Consider the following 17,812-nt stretch of genomic DNA (forward strand, 5'->3'; position numbering starts at 1 on the left):
TACTCCCCACAGGATTGATTGGTGTAGTTGAGCTGCAAACATCAGACGTGCTCCATATCCATTAGTTCCAGTATCAGGGTTCATTTTGCCCGGGTGCTTAAAAAAAGAAATAGCAGCGACTGTGATATTATTAATCCAGACAACACTGGCACAGGCCAATACGTCTCCACAACAAAACTGTTTGATGTATTAGAACGAACACGACACCGAGATGGACTTTTTCATTTGTGCCTCGCTTGAACAATGACTAAAACCTTGCATCATTGGTAAAGGAATGATGAATGTTTGAATACGAGAACAAGGCGTACGTACGTCTTCTAGTCAAACAGAAGAACGGCCCGACTCTGGAGGATAGACGCATTGATGGATCATTAAATAAGCCTCAATTGTACGGTGATGTCCGCATGCCAAATCATAGATCTAAATGTAGAGGAACAGGAAAAGGAAGGCTAACAAGCAGAAGACTCAATTCTTTCTATATCATGAAGAAGTTTATATAGTTGTTTACCCACTGGGCACAGACGTCAATTCAACGTCTATTCCATATTGGCTCAACGTCATTTCATTGAAAAGACGTGGAAACGACGTTGATTCAACCATTGTGTGCCCAGTGGGTAATGATTATAAAGGACAATATGATTCCCCTCTAAAGTGAGGAATGTAGGTCCAGTATGTATTTTCTACGCACTAGTGATCCAATGTGTTCCTTATTCAGCCAATAACACTGTTTTCCATGTGTCAAGGCTGTTTTGTGGATCACCAAAATTCACTATGTATGACATGATATCCACGCAGCGAACCCATCCACTCAGAACTGTACTGTTTCAACGACGAGAGAAAGCAAAGCACAAAGAAATGTACTTTCAAGGATACACTGAATGATACATCTGCTTGCAATGAGAGAGCTGGGAGTGTGTTATGTATCTCGTTTATCCTCATGATAAACTAGCCTGTCGCTGACCTACAGATCTCCATGCCAACTCAGCTGCAACTCGTACCATTGAGACACATTGATTGGTAACATTTTACTTGACTCCCAGTGTCATAATAATTTATGACACAGTAATTGCGATGTCATATTGTCATAACAGCTGACATAACCTGTCAATATGGTCATTACACTGTCATGACCATTTTATTTACACCTGTTGTGACATATTGTGTTAATTTATGGCTGGTTATGACACCTTATGAACGTCTGGCAACCCAAAGGTTGTGTGTTCGAATCTCATCACGGACAACTTTAGCATTTTGGTTAATTAGCAACTTTGCAACTACTTACTACTTTTTTTTATCTACTTTGCAACTACTTCGCATGTTAGCTAACCCTTCCCCTAACTCTAACCTTAACCCTTTAACTTAACTCCTAACCTTAACACTTAGAGCTAGCAATCATTAGCGTTAGCCACCTAGCTAACATGAGCAACAACAAATTGGAATTTGTAACTTAGCAAATGTTGTACCATATTGTACCACAACCCACTTCGTAACATGTACGAATTGCAATTTGTAAAATATTGTACGAATTGAAATTTGTAACATATCAAACGAATTGTAATTTGTAACATACCATACGAAATGTAATATATCATACTAAATGGAGTGTCTCGGATTTACCTACAGAATAATAAGAAATGCTCTGAGACCATGTTGCAAAGAAATACATGGGGTGATTTAACAGTTCATTCTCCTCTTTTGCTTTCCTCGCTGTAAATTACAAGCAGCTAGTCTGATTGAATTACATCTACAGTGGGATGTGTTGACAGTCAGACTCTGGGGTCAAATAGAGTGTGAGAATTACATAAACAACTGCTCAACACACATTTGAACACATTATCCTGAGCCCAAAGCCACTTAAGCAGATGTACCCACGTTTCTGCAGAGAGAGAGAGAGAGAGAGAGACTATAATATGTATTTTTGTTCTCCATGCATTATAGGTGTGCTGTAAACTCTCTGATGGTGCTCACAACTCCCTCTCCATCTTCCATTTGGTTTGATAGTGCTGTGCATAGCTCTTCAGTTAATGGCTACCACCATGTTAATTGGGACCATTTATCTTATTTTGTCTCTGGACAACAGCATGTCTGCAATTTATCATCTGCCCTCCCCTCTCTTCTTACATGCAGAGCTAGAACTTTCCAAACTTTCCAAACGGAAGCGTACAATTCTTCATTACACATCCCATGTTGAATCTGGTCAATGTTATTACCTTTCATATTAGATGTTGTCTTATAATGTCTATAGACCTAAACATCATTTTGGCAGTCTATTCATCATAAAGACTATTTTGACATACTTTGAGTTTTTAATGCATGGAGTGGTGAACGGTGCCATGGATTATGATGTCCCTAAATAAAAATAAATTAAAAAAACAACTAAATGGCAAAAAAATAGGTTAATATCTACAATCTTATTGATATATATGCCCCACCCAATCAGTAGGCTAAAATTAGATGATCCAATACTGCATTTTTGGCAATAGGACCCACAACCCCTTTGGTTCATAATTGACTGCCCAGAGAGCCCGATAAACCCCCTGCCGCTGGTCCTTCCTTCGACTGTGGGTTCGTATGCCTTTACCGTGTATCCATCCAGAGAGCCCGACCAACCCAGTCGGTTTAGCAACGGTATTCGTTTCACTCTAGCCTATATTTGATGTATTCTTTCTCCCCCTCTGCGCTGATGGCGAGCAAGCGGGCGAACACTGTACAACAAGGGTGCGCACGGGAAGACAAACCATAGACGATGTGTTGATGGGATTGAACTGCAAACTGCGCTATTTCTCTTGGATGGTTGTCTTTTAGTCTCCATTCTACGTATTTTTGGAAGCCCAAAACAAATTCGTGCGTGTACGCGACACCGTATTCGTTTACCTTCGCTGTGTGGGTTGTGTGCTGCGTATTTAGATATGATGAGAGACTGAAGAACGTGCAGATTTCTAACGGACGGTGGCGGCATGAATAAATATACGTTTTCATACAGCAGCAGCATCCGCCTACCTTACAGGATACAAAACCAGATGCTTGGGATTCTTCGCTTTTACACATCATTCTGTGACCTGCAACGGGGACCGCTATGAACGAACCTGCCGATAAAGACGCTCTACGCATGCTTTTACCATCTGGTGAAGTATTTTTCAATGATTGGCACGCCTTGGAATAATGAAGATAAGATCAACTTTACTTTAGCTTTGTGATGGGTGCATTTTAGGATCATTAGACTACGTAAAGTAACGAAACATCTTGTGTCATTTTAGCGTAGATTCCGCATATTCCGTTATTTTACATCCATAGATTTAGTGCGGATTACGCAAACACAAGTGGCATTTATTACAAACCTGTCTTTTTCTTTGTGAATGTGAGATATTGAAAAATAGAAAACTTAAAATTCATATGCTATGACTGTCATAACCTATACCTGCTAATGTAAGGCACACATTATTGATCTCATTGCCAAACGTGATTGCTACATTTCAAAGGTAAACTTTACCTATGCAGGTCCAATCGATTGCACGATAAGGAGAGTTGTGGCGATCAGTTTGTCACAGGCGTGTGTTTTTCAGCCCCCTTGTCAACTTTTACACATGAAACAAGACACACAGGGAAGGTAGTCAGCAGAGATAGTGTGAGAGTGGAGTGTTGTACATCCATTGTAGCCTATAGCCTACTGCTGAATAAGTCAAGGCAATCATAAAGAAAAACAATTTCAATGGTTTTCAGAAAGTTGCCCGGTGTGTCAGCATCGGGCATGGGTCTTCGCCTATCCCAGAAATTCGTCTTTCTACTTTTTCTCTCCGGCTTGGTAACTCTGTGTTTCGGGGCCTTATTCTTCTTACCTGACTCTGTACGTTTGAAACGTATTTTTCTCTCAAAGACGGAGAGCCAACCAGTAACCGTAGGGTCTGAGAATGATGTAAGGGAGCATCTTAAGAAGGGAGCAAAGGACCCCGAACATCTCCGGGGCATCACCTCGGCCAAAGGGGAGACAAGCACGAAACTCAAAGCCTTGAGCCGCAAGCCCTCTGTCACCAATGAGGCTAAAACGGATAAGAAAGACGCTGGCGGGGAAGCGTTGGAGGACATGACGCTTTCGAGATCTAAAACGGAGTCGGCTTCTAAGGATGAGAAAGTGACCTCGTCTTCAAACCAGGGTGCCAACACGGATACTTCTTTCGATTACAACAAGTTTAAAAAATGTCTGCTAAAGCCGCCCTTGGGGATCGAACATGGCAAGCCGAGCGACCCTCAGACCCTTCAGCGTCGGGAGAAAGTCAAGGAGGTAAGACGATAAGCAGTCACAGTGTAATACAGTTATCTACACAACAGCTGGGGGATCCCTGTCCTAAGCTGTCAAATCATTGCAGACCAATTGTCACAATACGAAATGCCACTGCAATGTAATACAAGTAATCAACATGTGCAGTAATTATGCATCAAGCTCCCTACAAAAATGAGGTTTTTAATGTGGCCACTGGCCAGGAGGGTTCACTTTCCAGTAAGATGGAAAAGATGGTCCGAACATGATCTCTGATGAGGTTTTAGGCTAGACATCTTAGTCACACAGATTGTTAGTGACTATGCAAAATGGAATGTGTCATTGTTTTAGTGCATAACAATGGTTATAGATATGAGGCATTGAGGGTAATGAAGGTGATTTTATGGGCAAACACACACACACACACACACACACACACACACACACACACACACACACACACACACAGCACTGTCTACACACCAACTACTATTATGTTTGTCTAACCAACTTGCTCTGGGCAGACTGCTACAGGACTACCTCCAGGGGTATGGCAGCAGCCTGCTGTTCAGCTCTGTGAAGTTCAGTAATGCCTGAGAGTGAGAGCATATGTCTGTACTGTATCACACATCCTCACCGACTCAGGGCAGAGGAGACAGGGGAGAGAGCAGAGAGCAGAGGAGACAGGGGAGAGAGCAGAGGAGAAGAGAGCAGAGGAGACAGGGGAGAGAGCAGAGGAAGCAAGGGAGAGAGCAGAGGAGAGAGGGGAGAGAGCAGAGGAAGAAAGGGAGAGAGCAGAGGAGACAGGGGAGAGAGCAGAAGAGACAGGGGAGAGAGCAGAGGAGACAGGGGAGAGAGCAGAGGAGACAGGGGAGAGAGCAGAGGAGGCAGGGGAGAGAGCAGAGGAGGCAGGGGAGAGAGCAGAGGAGGCAGGGGAGAGAGCAGAGGAGGCAGGGGAGAGAGCAGAGGAGGCAGGGGAGAGAGCAGAGGAGGCAGGGGAGAGAGCAGAGGAGACAGGGGAGAGAGCAGAGGAGGCAGGGGAGAGAGCAGAGGAGGCAGGGGAGAGAGCAGAGGAGACAGGGGAGAGAGCAGAGGAGGCAGGGGAGAGAGCAGAGGAGACAGGGGAGAGAGCAGAGGAGGCATGGGATAGTGTTGGGACAAACAGGCAGTGTCCAGTATGCATGGATGGCTTTGGGACATTGCATGTGACAGGGATGTGGCATGCTGTCGTTGCCACTTACTCTGTCGTCACCCTCTCAATGTCCTCACATGCCTCCCTTCTATCTGGTGGTCATGTTGTTAAGTGATAACCAACAGTCCCACACCATCGTCAGAATCAGCGGGAAAGTCCACTCTAGTCTAGTGTGTGTTTCAGTTGCACTAACCTTGAAAGAAGCACTGAATGAATCATTTCCCCCCCAAAAAACTTTGTGTTGAGAAAAGCATAGAGGTTAACAACTATCTGGCTGGCTCAAGTGGCTGGCTATCTACAGTATAGCATAGTGCAGGGATCCCCAATTACATTCAGCCATGGGCCAATTTGTCCTTGAGTTGGTGGTCGCTGGGCCGGAACATAGTTCTAAATCATTTCTACACTGCAAATTGACCGCAAGAATCCCAAACAGATCTAGTATTTGACAAAAACCTTGATTACGTTGGGATACGGTCACATATGCCTCTCTATTTATGCGTGGGAATACTTTGAAACAGATGTCCTAAATTAAAATCACTTTGAGCTTCTGGTGGTTTGACGGTCTTTTATGCCTGACAGCGGGCTGCCTATTGGGGAACCCTGGAGTGGATTCTGTTCTTGCTGTTTGCCATTGTTACATGAGATTCCACAGTTTCAGCCCTTTTGGCAGAGTTCCAGAACCATCGTCTCTATTCCTGGTGCTTCACATTCCCAATGCCAATCCCATGGGTGTATCCCAAAATGGCACCCTATTCCCTACACAGTGCACTACTTTTGACCAGAAACCTACGGGCCCCCGGTCAAAAGTAGTGCACTTGTGTAGGGAATAGGGTGCCAGTCCAGACGCAGACCATCCCTGTGGTTTGTCTGACTTCATAGTCATGGAGATTTAAGAATAAACACAAAACACAACATGCCTCCAAACCCTTCTGATTCCGGAATGATGAAGAATGAGCTGTAACAAATGATCCCCACGAGCTATATTGTGTTGCTGTCTGACTGTGCTGTGGCGGACATTGCAACAGCAGGGCTGCAAACACTTGATATTCGAGGGGAAAATAACTAGCGAGAGCAGCGAGAGGGTTGCCTTGCGATCTAATGATCAGCCCAAAGAAATGGCCCCGATGTTCCCGCTGAGCTCATGTCGTACCAAATATGAATGGGCTTCAGTTTCTCAACAAACTGCCGAGGCGATAAGTGGCACCCCCCCTGTGTGTGCCAACCGCCAAGACAAGGTGGCACAGGATGGCACAGGAGACAATGGCAGGTAAATGTTGGAGGGCTCTTTCCTGGCCAAAACGGACACGATGCCTCTAAACAAAGCCAATTGTTCAGGTGTGTGTGTGCTTGCATGTTTCTGTTTGGACAGCCCAGCAAGTCTATCCTCCTTTGCGAGTCCTCATCAGGTGGAAATGGCCTCCATTTGGAAATTCCTCCCTCTGTATTCTTCTAACTATCTGATATTCTGCCTCATTGGGTTCCTGTATGGTTTTGCTGCTGCCTCATTGGCTCTTGAAGAGCTGATATCAGGGAGGGGGGCTATTGGCAGATTACCCCAAGTCTGTTCTAGTCATTGCTGAATCAACGGGAAGATGACCTCTCTTCTCTTTTAAATTGTTAATATCTTCCTTACTTTACCGTCCGACAATGTTATTAGTCGGTGTAGAAAAGCCCAGTGTAGTGATGGTGCAGGGGGCTGCTGCAGCGCTACATCGCAACAAACACAATCGTCAGAGCAACCAGAACGTGTGACATGAATCGAGGAACACACGTCTTTTTCTGACACACACACACACACACACACACACACACACACACACACACACACACACACACACACACACACACACACACACACACACACACACACACACACCAAACATCAAGCAGCTCCTATAAAAATGTCTCCCACCCAAAGAGTTGCTCTTTGCTCTCCGTGTATTTTTCGAGAGCTGGATGTGTCGGCACAGGCAAGTACAGGCAGGGAATGTGCGTATGCTGAACGTACGACTGCAACGTGAGGACACAGTGTATGTGTGTATATGTGTGTGTGGTTTGCCTCGGTAAGGGATATTTGTATGGGGACACCGTAACGCAGTGAAGGGGGATCAGCTTCACTGCTTGCTGTTCAGAGTACTGCAGCGAAGGGACAGACACTTTGCAGGCTTTCTGTGGCAGAGAGAGCCTCCCAATGTTGCGATAAGGCTACAGTTCCCCCCCAGGGCTCTGTGTGCGTGTGCGCGTGCGTGCGTGCCCATACTCGTGCGTGTGGGTGCGTATCTCTGCGTGTGTTTTGACCATGTTGGTTGTCATTTGAATAAGATGTAATTGTGTTCTGAAGGGTCGCCACAACTGTCATAACAAACTGAAAATCCAAAACACCAGTCCAGCATATAAGCTTCATCTGCCTTGTCAGATTTTTCGGAGACGGCAGATCATTTAAGGCCAAATCAGTTCTCCTTTTCAGAACGAAAACTCTGAGCGAGTACTTTTGAGGGCGTTCTTGAAATATGCCCACAACAGTTTGTTCTCTACCAGAGAAACCAGTGGAGCGTCATGGTGAACCACAGGGAAGTTGTTCATCGCAAAACATATTGTTTTGTTGTCACTCACTTCCAACACTTATCAGTCTCCCACCCCCTCACTTCCCCCCAAAGAAACACCGCCAGCCAACTTCTGAATATATGTTGACTGTCTCTCTTCTGAAAACCCCCACGAGTTGTGAAAAGGAAATGGGCGACCGGCTGAATTAGAAGCTCCTGTTAAAAATAGACGCTGTGTTCTGCTGCTGTCCTCCAACCAGCTGGGTGCGATGACCTCCCTCAACCTCATGTTCCTGTCTCCAGCTAAGGGCCAGGTGCACGAGAGGACTTCACCCTGGGCTGGGAAATGACCGCTTTACCGAGCGGGGGCCATGCCCCTGTTGGAATACTTTAGAAATCCATCCTTTGTTGTTACCTTCCTTGTTTCCTTCTTGGTTTCCTTTCTCCTTTCCTTGAGGTAAGCACAGGTCTATAATCGATTGGATCGGTATAGCCCAAGCAATGTTACCCTCCTATATTGCTTTCACCAATCCAACCGATTAGATTTGTGATGACTTCAAGGGAAGGTTGGCAGGAAGGATGCTTTTTTCTTTTCTCCCTCCCTGCGGGTCTCTGTGGGGGTGGAGGAGCGGGAAACGTTTGTGTTTCGTCGCTGGCTCGGTGGAATAAGTGCAAATGTCAGACGCTGGCGTTTTGTTATGTGAGCCCGTTGTTTTCTCTGGCCCGCGCATGTGGAGGAGTTCGCAGCGGAACCCTTTGGGTATTGGAATATTGCGTAAGTCGATAGCAGCTGAGTGTGATATTACAGACATGTCAATGCGATGCCTACTCTGTTTGTGTAGGCCTCTGCACAGACAAAGCAACCTTTCTGTGCCTGAAGCAGAGTGCAGTCACGGTGGTTGGATGAGATGTAAGTCGAACAACGTCAGGTGAATGCGCTTCCCCACAGGAAACAGCCCGGAGAAAACGAGCGAAGCGAGAGAACAGGAGAGGGGAAAGGAAGGATAGCATTGGAGAGGAGCTGTTAGCTTGCATCCTTCTTGCAATCAAGGCAGTCCCCCCCACCCCCCTCTGTACAGAGGGCACTAGCTCCGGGGAAAGTCTCTGTAGAGGCGTGCTTTTCAAGAGGTATGTGAGTGTGTTTCCCTCTTAAATCACAAGGCCTAGATTACCTTGCCTTTGTGTGTGTGTGTAAATATAGATAGTGTGTGTGTGTGTGTGTGTGTGTTGGGAGCCAGGAGGGAAGCTTCCTCTCTGGAAGTAAAATATTATGATCCAGCACATCTTGTATGCCTTAGTCTGGTAAAGCCGACTCCAGGGAACAGTGACTAGGGTCTGGTTTCAATGATGGACTCTGTGGGCATAGAGGAACTACGTCACTGCCTAGGTCACTACTTTATCTGCTTGAATAAATACTACATAGTAGCTAGCAAGATGGAGATCCCAGAGGTTCTTTTTAATGAGTGCATTTCACAAGTGGCTAGTTTGCATCAACTACCATTATTAAAACCACTGCAAAAGCTTTGACTGCAAAGTTTGATTTTGAATCGCGACGTTCTGGCATGTCTGTCTTGTGATTTGTTGGGAGAGTTGTCTGTTTGAAGAGGACCCAACTCGGAACAATTTTTTTCCCCCCCGTATCGAAGTTGCCGAAAGAGTCTGCAATTGAAAGCAGACCCTAGTCACAGGTTTCTGCCTGGCCTCTCTTCCAGGGTAGGCACTTTGAGGCTGTCATCCGTCCCTCACTGTTTAAGTTAGAGAGTAGCCCACTACTTCATAAACACCAGTGAAGGAAGACCTATTTATTACACAACTTATTTTCTCTCATTTCAGGGAGAGGTTTGTGAGCTTTGAGTGTGCGTGTTGTGGTGTGCGTATGTGTAAGAGAGAGTCATTTAGCTCACTTTAGAATTAAACGGCCTGAGAGTCCACAAGTCACATGTAGTGGTAGAAAAAAGGGATTTGCTGACGTGGCTGACTTGACCATTTTGACTTTCCACAGATGTGTCGCCAAATTACACAGAAACAGTTTGTTTGTTGTACTTTTCACATGCACCCCTACTTGTTTACCGTAGCCTGTGTGTTGTGTCACTTTCCAGTGAAAGCAACCTGGTCTTCCAGTTCGCTCACAGTGTTGGCCTTGTTTTTGGGGCCACGCGAGCACAGAGGGGTACACGGATTTTGGATTTTAAATCGCGTTGAAGTCGGAGTAAATGATGTTTTTGCGTTTTTAGTTCTTTAGACTTCTATTTGACTTATTAGACTATTCCTTATTCCCATAAAACAACATTGTAATCTCTCTTTCTCTCCCTCTCTCATATCTGTCTCTCCCAGGCCTAAGGCTTAGCTCTCTTCCCTCTTCAGGCAGAGACTCGTCCATGTTGCACACTAAGGCAGAAAGGACTAATGAGCACATCTCCCTCCCCTCTGTGTCATTAGCTGCACCCTGTTGCTGCTATCGCTGACATTATTACCATTGACGAGAGAGAGACAGAGAGAGAGAGAGAGAGAGATGGGGAGGAAGTGAGACAAAGCAATGAGACAGAGCAAAAGGGAGAGAGAGAAAATTGACATTTCCCTCCTGTGTTGTCTAGGACGGGTTACCGTGCGAGAGGAGACAGACGGAGTCATACAATACATGGGATTCTGCCTCTGTGTGTGCTCGTACAGTTGAACTGTCATGCCACACTGCACATGCTTTCTGACCGGTCAGTTCTCACACAGGCGCCCATGTGTATGCATGAGTGTGTGTGAACAATACCCAGGCCCTGTATGACATCTCTACTAGGTGCCAAATGAGACTGCTTTCTTTTTTGTCTTCATCTTCTCCTCCCTTCCCCTGTAAATGCCAGAAAGAGAAACGAACAGAGAGGGAGAGAATGAGTGTAAAGTTGTCCAGTTTTAACCTGCGGCCCTGCAGCCCCAGCTTTTATTCCTGTCTAATTGGTCAGAAACAAGATGTGTGTAAATCTGGCACATCTCTGAACCGCGCAGGTCAAAGAAGAGACACTAGAGAGGGCCAGGGTCACCAGTCCCCATAACTCTCTCTCACTTCCTGCTTGTCCTCTTACCATGACTCTCTCTTCGGGTCTTTAGCTCTGTGCTGCCCCAGATATATTTACAGGGACATACCTTGGCAGCTCTCTACAGTTTTTATATTTAACTAGGCAAGTCAGTGATGAACAAATTCGTATTTATAATGACGGCCTACACCAGCCAAACCCGGACGACGCTGGGCCAATCGTGCACCGCCCTATGGGACTCCCAATCACAGCCTGGATTTGAACCAGGGACTACAATGGACAAGGCTAAACCTCTGTTCTCTGATGTTTTCAATGGGTCTGCCATCTGTACCATATGTTGTTACCGTAATAACTCATATTCCAAAAATCATTCATCCATACAGCTCAAGCATCTTGCCCAAGGATACACAAAGATGCTTTCACGTCAGAATGGAAGCTGTATTCCTATTGAATAAGCCTATTCTCTGAGAGACCGGGTCTGTGAGGGAATCAGGTTATAGGGCCTCTATGGGGAAATACATTATGCAGTGCTGTGGGGGACAATACTAGCTTCTTAAAGCTACACTGTCTTCTGTCTCGATCTCCAGTTCTACATCGTGTGACACAGTTCCGTTAATGAGGAACAAGGAAATGGATAACGCCGGTCCACCCGAGCGTTTCCGGAGCGATTTTCACCTCTGTCAACATTTGTTGGAAATTAGCCCTTTAATTTACTGGCCACTTAGAAGGCCGTTGTGGCCAGATGAGGTTATATTTGTTAATTATAATCACAATTAAGCTCTTAGTCAAACAGAGGTAATGTTACTCTACTCATTAGGGACCATAGCACAGATTCCCCTTTCTTCCATTGAGTTTGCATGATTGGCTCTGGAAAGGCAATTTCCAATTCTCTGCCTGCTGTGTCCGTCGAAAAAGAAAACAAACAAGAAATAAACACCCTCGATAAGCGACTAACAATTGTTTATGCTTGTGTGTGTGTGTGTGTGTTCGAGCCAGATTGCGGATCATTAATTACACTCTTAAGTGTACGTGACAAGGGGCTGAACCTCAGTTCTCTAACTTCAATGGAAGGGAAAACTAACATTTTATTAGCTGGGGTTACTCACAGTGAGGTTTGGCCCAGCGTTTGGCTGGTGTAGGCCGTCATTGTAAATAAGAATTTGTTCTTAACTGACTTGCCTCGTTAAATAAAGGTTAAAAATTATACTCCTGAAACTACAACTCCAACCCCTCTCGGCAACGGCGGTGTCTTCTCGCTTGTTTATCTTGACTGGAGAGAGAAAATAAGAAGGTCTGCCGTGAACAAACCGGGTGAGAAATGCAGCAGTGAATCACTTCTAATGAAAAACGAAAGTCTTTGATGCCTTGGAGGCTCAGTGGAGTTAGCTGAGCAGAGCAGTGGTGGTGATGTCTGGGAGTAACGGAGAACGACTACAGGGGCGTCGTAGGACTCTTGAGTGAAGCTTGTATGTTCAGCGCTGGAGTTGGTTTCGGAAAGAACCCCAAACCTCAAGGCCTCAAGTGTTTATGCAGTTTCGGCAGAAGAGGCAAAGTATGTGGTTGGAAGACAGCTTGGTGTGGAGTAATGAGGAGATTAATAAACCGATAAGAATTGCAGGGAAATTATTAAGCCATAGTGGCCAGTTTAGCAAAGAACCACTCTCGGCAAACAATTCCACACACTCTCTGTCGTACCTCTCAATCCCCTTCCGTACTTCAGCATGACACGTCACGATGCAAATGATTATACAAGGTTTCACAGTGGCTGTTGTGTCCTTGTGGTTTCATCACCTGTTGCCTGTTTCTGCTGCTGTGTTAAATAAAGAGCCTTGCTGAAAGGCCTTTGCACTGTAGTGTATGTCACTGACAAGACTGTACTAGAGAAATGTGATGTTTTAAATGAAATACGTTCGCTAATATGGGTGATTGTTAATAGGACAGTTGATGTCTATAAACATGAAACTATTAGCAGTAGTTTAAAGGATAATTAATGCACATTAATGTTAAGAACGATTTGTTCTATTTATCGTTTCGCATCAATTCAGGCAATTTATCGCGGTATGGATTTTTGCCCTTATCGCCCAGCTCTAGTACTGTATGGGGCTGTGGCTTGATCACATGTTCTATGGTGAAACTCCTGGAGGTGAAGGAACAGTCTTGAAGACCGGAAGAGTGTGTATGTACATATTGTGGTTGTGTGTGAAACAGTTACAACTCATGCCCCTACCCCTTTCTCTCTTTCAAAACCGCATCCCAACTTTTGAGCTCTCATATTCAGAACAAGACTAAACACCTGACTGAGCCATCGTGAAAACTGCCTCTATCTTCAGGAGCTCTTTTGGCCCCCTGTTTGTGTGGAACTCTTTGCCCCCCTGTTTGTGTGGAACTCTTTGGCCCCCCTGTTTGTGTGGAACTCTTTGCCTCCCCTATTTGTGTGGAACTCTTTGGCCCCCCTGTTTGTGTGGAACTCTTTGCCTCCCCTGTTTGAGTGGAACTCTGCTGACCTACAGCAAAGCTCTCCCTGAAGATCTGACTCCAGACCAGACTGGAGGATGGCTCATCCATAGAAATAGAATGACTAGAATAGGAATCCCCATTCGAGTTAAGCGTATGTTGTGGGTGAACAGGCAGACATATTGAGTGTACCAATATGCAGGAAGTACAGTAGGTAGTCGTCATAACTGGTTCTGTACTGACTCAGGCCCAGGCCCACACAGCTGACTCACTGCTAGTCTAATGATGACGGTGCAAATTTAACTTTCAGTGATCTATCTATAACGGATTTCAAAGTCAAAGCTTTTCTCCATCTGTAATTACAACCCGGATTCACCTTCACCACCTGTCATTTACAATGCCAATTGACTGAGTATTGATATGGCGTCATGTCAGTATCTCGGCCTGCGTACTATTATGGCTAACAAGTACTTTAATACAGTTTTCCAAATAGTTGGTCGTGACACGTTGGTGGTTCGATGGTTTGCCAGTTTGTCTTGCGTCACGTCTAAAGACTGGGTTGTGGCAGTAGACATAGTTTGGTTTATTTAGTTAGAGCTGAGGAACATCTGAAAGGCTTTAAGTGGGTCAATGTGCCAAAAAGTTTCGCAAACTGCTGGTCTGAGATTTTAGGCTTGTTGCCAATCCATAGTTTACAAGCCAGCAGAGCCTCAGAGAATATGGTAAATATGAAAACCAATCGCCTGCGGACTGTCTTACATTCAAGTCTTATATGGTCCTTGGGCCCGTCTAGCTTTGGCAGATGGAACAATTTGAAGTGTAGGCTACAGGCAAGTGAGAAGCACAATTGTACCGTAATACTATAGAGTCTGCTTGTTTTTTGGCAGAAAATAAAGAGAAAAAGAGAGGGGGGGGGTGGAGTGATACTGTGGCAGGAACTTTGACCTTGTTTTTCCCCCAGTTAAACGAGATGGATGGTCGCAATTAATTTGGTGGTGACCATTAGCCAACGAGCCGAGCACAGCACAATCCAGCTTAAAGTGCCAGGGAGGGAGGGAGTAGAGAGAGAGAGAGAGAGAAAGAGGGAGAGAGAATGATAAAGAGACGGAGAGAGAGTAGAGAGCTGGCACTTGAGAGAGGGGGAAAGAGGAAGAGAAGAACAGGGAGTGAGTCAAGGGAGAGAAAGAGGGGGAGAATTTTCACTTGCACACTCTCCCTCTCTCTCTGGAGTGAGTCTGGGAGTCTTGGAGGCTGGGAGGCGGGTAATATATCAGAAGGCATTGGCTTCAATCACAGTGATTCTGTCTGTCTCAGTTGGGTTCAGCAGTGGCCCGGTCTGGATCCATTAAAGGCTGTTTCCCCTGGGGGAGTCTGAGGTATGCTTCCTTCATAGGGGGTCGGCTGAGGCTTTGCTGGCTGTTGAAGCAATGAGATTCCAGGTACTAGATCCAAAGCATTGGTATTTTCTGCAATGTCACGCCAGGCCACTTAGTGGAGATTCATCCATACTGCCCTCGACCCTTCTGACTGGAAATGGTTGAGGAAGATTGCACTGTGTGTGTGTATAGGAAAGTCTGGCATGACTGAGCTAGACTTACGGACAATACTGAAACAGCTGCTTTCCAGATACATAAAGTGAATTGCACGTCTGTGCTGTAAATCTTCATAGTCTTAATGCTCTCTGATACAGTTCAAATGGCATGCTGCTCTCACATAAAACATAAGCTGTAATTTATGTTATTCATATTTCATTAGACCCCAGAATCTCACTGTCAGACTCTCCCTCTTGCATATGTAATTAAATCAGATGAGATATTTTCAAAGGAAAGGAAGACCGCGAAAAGGACAAAGGAGAATGATGCCAAAATAATCAGCGTTAGATTAGAATCAGAGTTAGATTAGAATCAGAGTTAGATTAGAATCAGTGTTAGATTAGAATCAGTGTTAGATTAGAATCAGTGTTAGATTAGATTCAGAGTTAGATTAGAATCAGTGTTAGATTAGAATCAGTGGAAGATTAGAATCAGTGTTAGATTAGAATCAGAGTTAGATTAGAATCAGTGTTAGATTAGAATCAGTGTTAGATTAGAATCAGAGTTAGATTTGAATCAGTGTTAGATTAGAATCAGAGTTAGATTAGAATCAGTGGAAGATTAGAATCAGTGTTAGATTAGAATCAGAGTTAGATTAGAATCAGTGTTAGATTAGAATCAGTTTTAGATTAGAATCAGTTTTAGATTAGAATCAGTGTTAGATTAGAATCAGTTTTAGATTAGAATCAGTGTTAGATTAGAATCAGTGTTAGATTAGAATCAGTGTTAGATTAGAATCAGTGTTAGATTAGAATCAGAGTTAGATTAGGAAATGCACATTCTGGTCACTCTGAACGTATCCAGGTGTTAGAAAGGAACAGTATCGTGACAGATGGAGATTGAATGTGTGTGGCAGGAACATTCTTTGTGTCAGTAGAATGAGAACTAGAGTGTGTGTTTCTTCTAACCCTATGGCCTCTCCATACCCCAACTAACGCACCCTTCCAACATACTGTCAGTTAATAACAGCAAGGGCTCAGCCCTAAGTTTCTCGCTCCTAAGAGACTGTGTGCGTGTGCGTGTGTGTGTGAGGCCAGCTCCCAATGGGTACACACAGAGCTGCCCGCCGCCTATAACTTTCCCTCCACTTTTTTGATTTGCTATTGGTGTTTCTGTTTCTGTGCTCTACTCTGCTCTGTGTTCCCAACGCAGTCTCAGGGCAGTTCACATGATTCTGTAGGTAAATCTGTGGCACTCCATTTAGTATTTATTTATTTTTATTTATTTCACCTTTATTTAACCAAGTAGACTAGTTGAGAACAAGTTCTCATTTGCAACTGCGACCTGGCCAAGATAAGGCATAGCAATTCGACACATACAACAACACAGAGTTACACATGGAATAAACAAAACATACAGTCAATAATACAGTAGAACAAAAGAAAACAAAACGTCTATATACAGTGAGTGCAAATGAGGTAAGTTAAGGCAATATATAGGCCATGGTGGCAAAGTAATTACAATATAGCAATTAAACACTGGAATGGTAGATGTGCAGAAGATGAATGTGCAAGTAGAGATACTGGGGTGCAAAGGAGCAAGATAAATAAGTAAATACAGTATGGGGATGAGGTAGGTAGATAGATGGGCTGTTTACAGATGGGCTATGTACAGGTGCAATGATCTGTGAGCTGCTCTGACAGCTGGTGCTTAAAGCTAGTGAGGGAGATATGAGTCTCCGGCTTCAGAGATTTTTGCAGTTTGTTCCAGTCATTGGCAGCAGAGAACTGGAAGGGAAGACGACCAAAGGAGGAATTGGCTTTGGGGGTGACCAGTGAGATATACCTGCTGGAGCGCGTGCTACGAGTGGTTGCTGCTATGGTGATCAGCGAGCTGAGATAAGGCGGGGCTTTACCTAGCAGAGACTTGTAGATGACCTGTAGCCAGTGGGTTTGTCGACGAGTATGAAGCGAGGGCCAACCAACGAGAGCGTACAGGTCACAATGGTGGGTAGTGTATGGGGCTTTGGTGACAAAACGGATGGCACTGTGATAGACTGCATCCAATTTGTTGAGTAGAGTGTTGGAGGCTATTTTATAGATGACATCACCGAAGTCGAGGATCGGTAGGATGGTCAGTTTTACGAGGGTATGTTTGGCAGCATGAGTGAAGGATGCTTTGTTGCGAAATAGGAAGCCGATTCTAGATTTAATTTTGGATTGGAGATGCTTAATGTGAGTCTGGAAGGAGAGTTTACAGTCTAACCAGACACCTAGGTATTTGTAGTTGTCCACGTATTCTAAGTCAGAGCCGTCCAGAGTAGTGATGCTGGACGGGCAAGCAGGTGCGGGCAGTGATCAATTGAATAGCATGCATTTAGTTTTACTTGCGTTTAAGAGCAGTTGGAGGCCACGGAAGGAGAGTTGTATGGCATTGAAGCTCGTCTGGAGGTTAGTTAACACAGTGTCCAAAGAGGGGCCAGAAGTATACAGAATGGTGTCATCTGCGTAGAGGTGGATCAGAGAATCACCAGCAGCAAGAGCAACATCACTGATGTATACAGAGAAGAGAGTCGGCCCGAGAATTGAACCCTGTGGCACCCCCATAGAGACTGCCAGAGGTCCGGACAACAGGCCCTCCGATTTGACACACTGAACTCTATCAGAGAAGTAGTTGGTGAACCAGGCGAGGCAATCATTTGAGAAACCAAGTATGATATGTAGTATGATATGCTACGTTACGTTAGGTTACATTCTGAATGGGATAGTGGTCGAACATTAGTATAAACTTTAGGCTGACATAACTTATCATGC

The 17,812-nt window shown here is 44.9% G+C and overlaps 1 protein-coding gene across 1 annotated transcript in view; it reads left to right on the forward strand.

Annotated features, from left to right (window-relative positions):
* The first annotated feature begins 2,557 nt into the window (after window positions 1-2,557).
* Window positions 2,558-17,812, forward strand: part of LOC106582899 (mannosyl-oligosaccharide 1,2-alpha-mannosidase IA) — a 218,701-nt gene continuing 203,446 nt past the window's right edge. Inside the window, exon 1 of the mRNA XM_014166496.2 lies at window positions 2,558-4,279. Coding sequence (XP_014021971.1) covers window positions 3,710-4,279 — 570 coding nt within the window. The 5' untranslated portion in view covers window positions 2,558-3,709. The remainder of the gene's footprint in view (window positions 4,280-17,812) is intronic.

The sequence above is a fragment of the Salmo salar genome, chromosome ssa02, assembly GCF_905237065.1.
Source record: "Salmo salar chromosome ssa02, Ssal_v3.1, whole genome shotgun sequence".
Classification (NCBI taxonomy): Eukaryota; Metazoa; Chordata; class Actinopteri; order Salmoniformes; family Salmonidae; genus Salmo; species Salmo salar.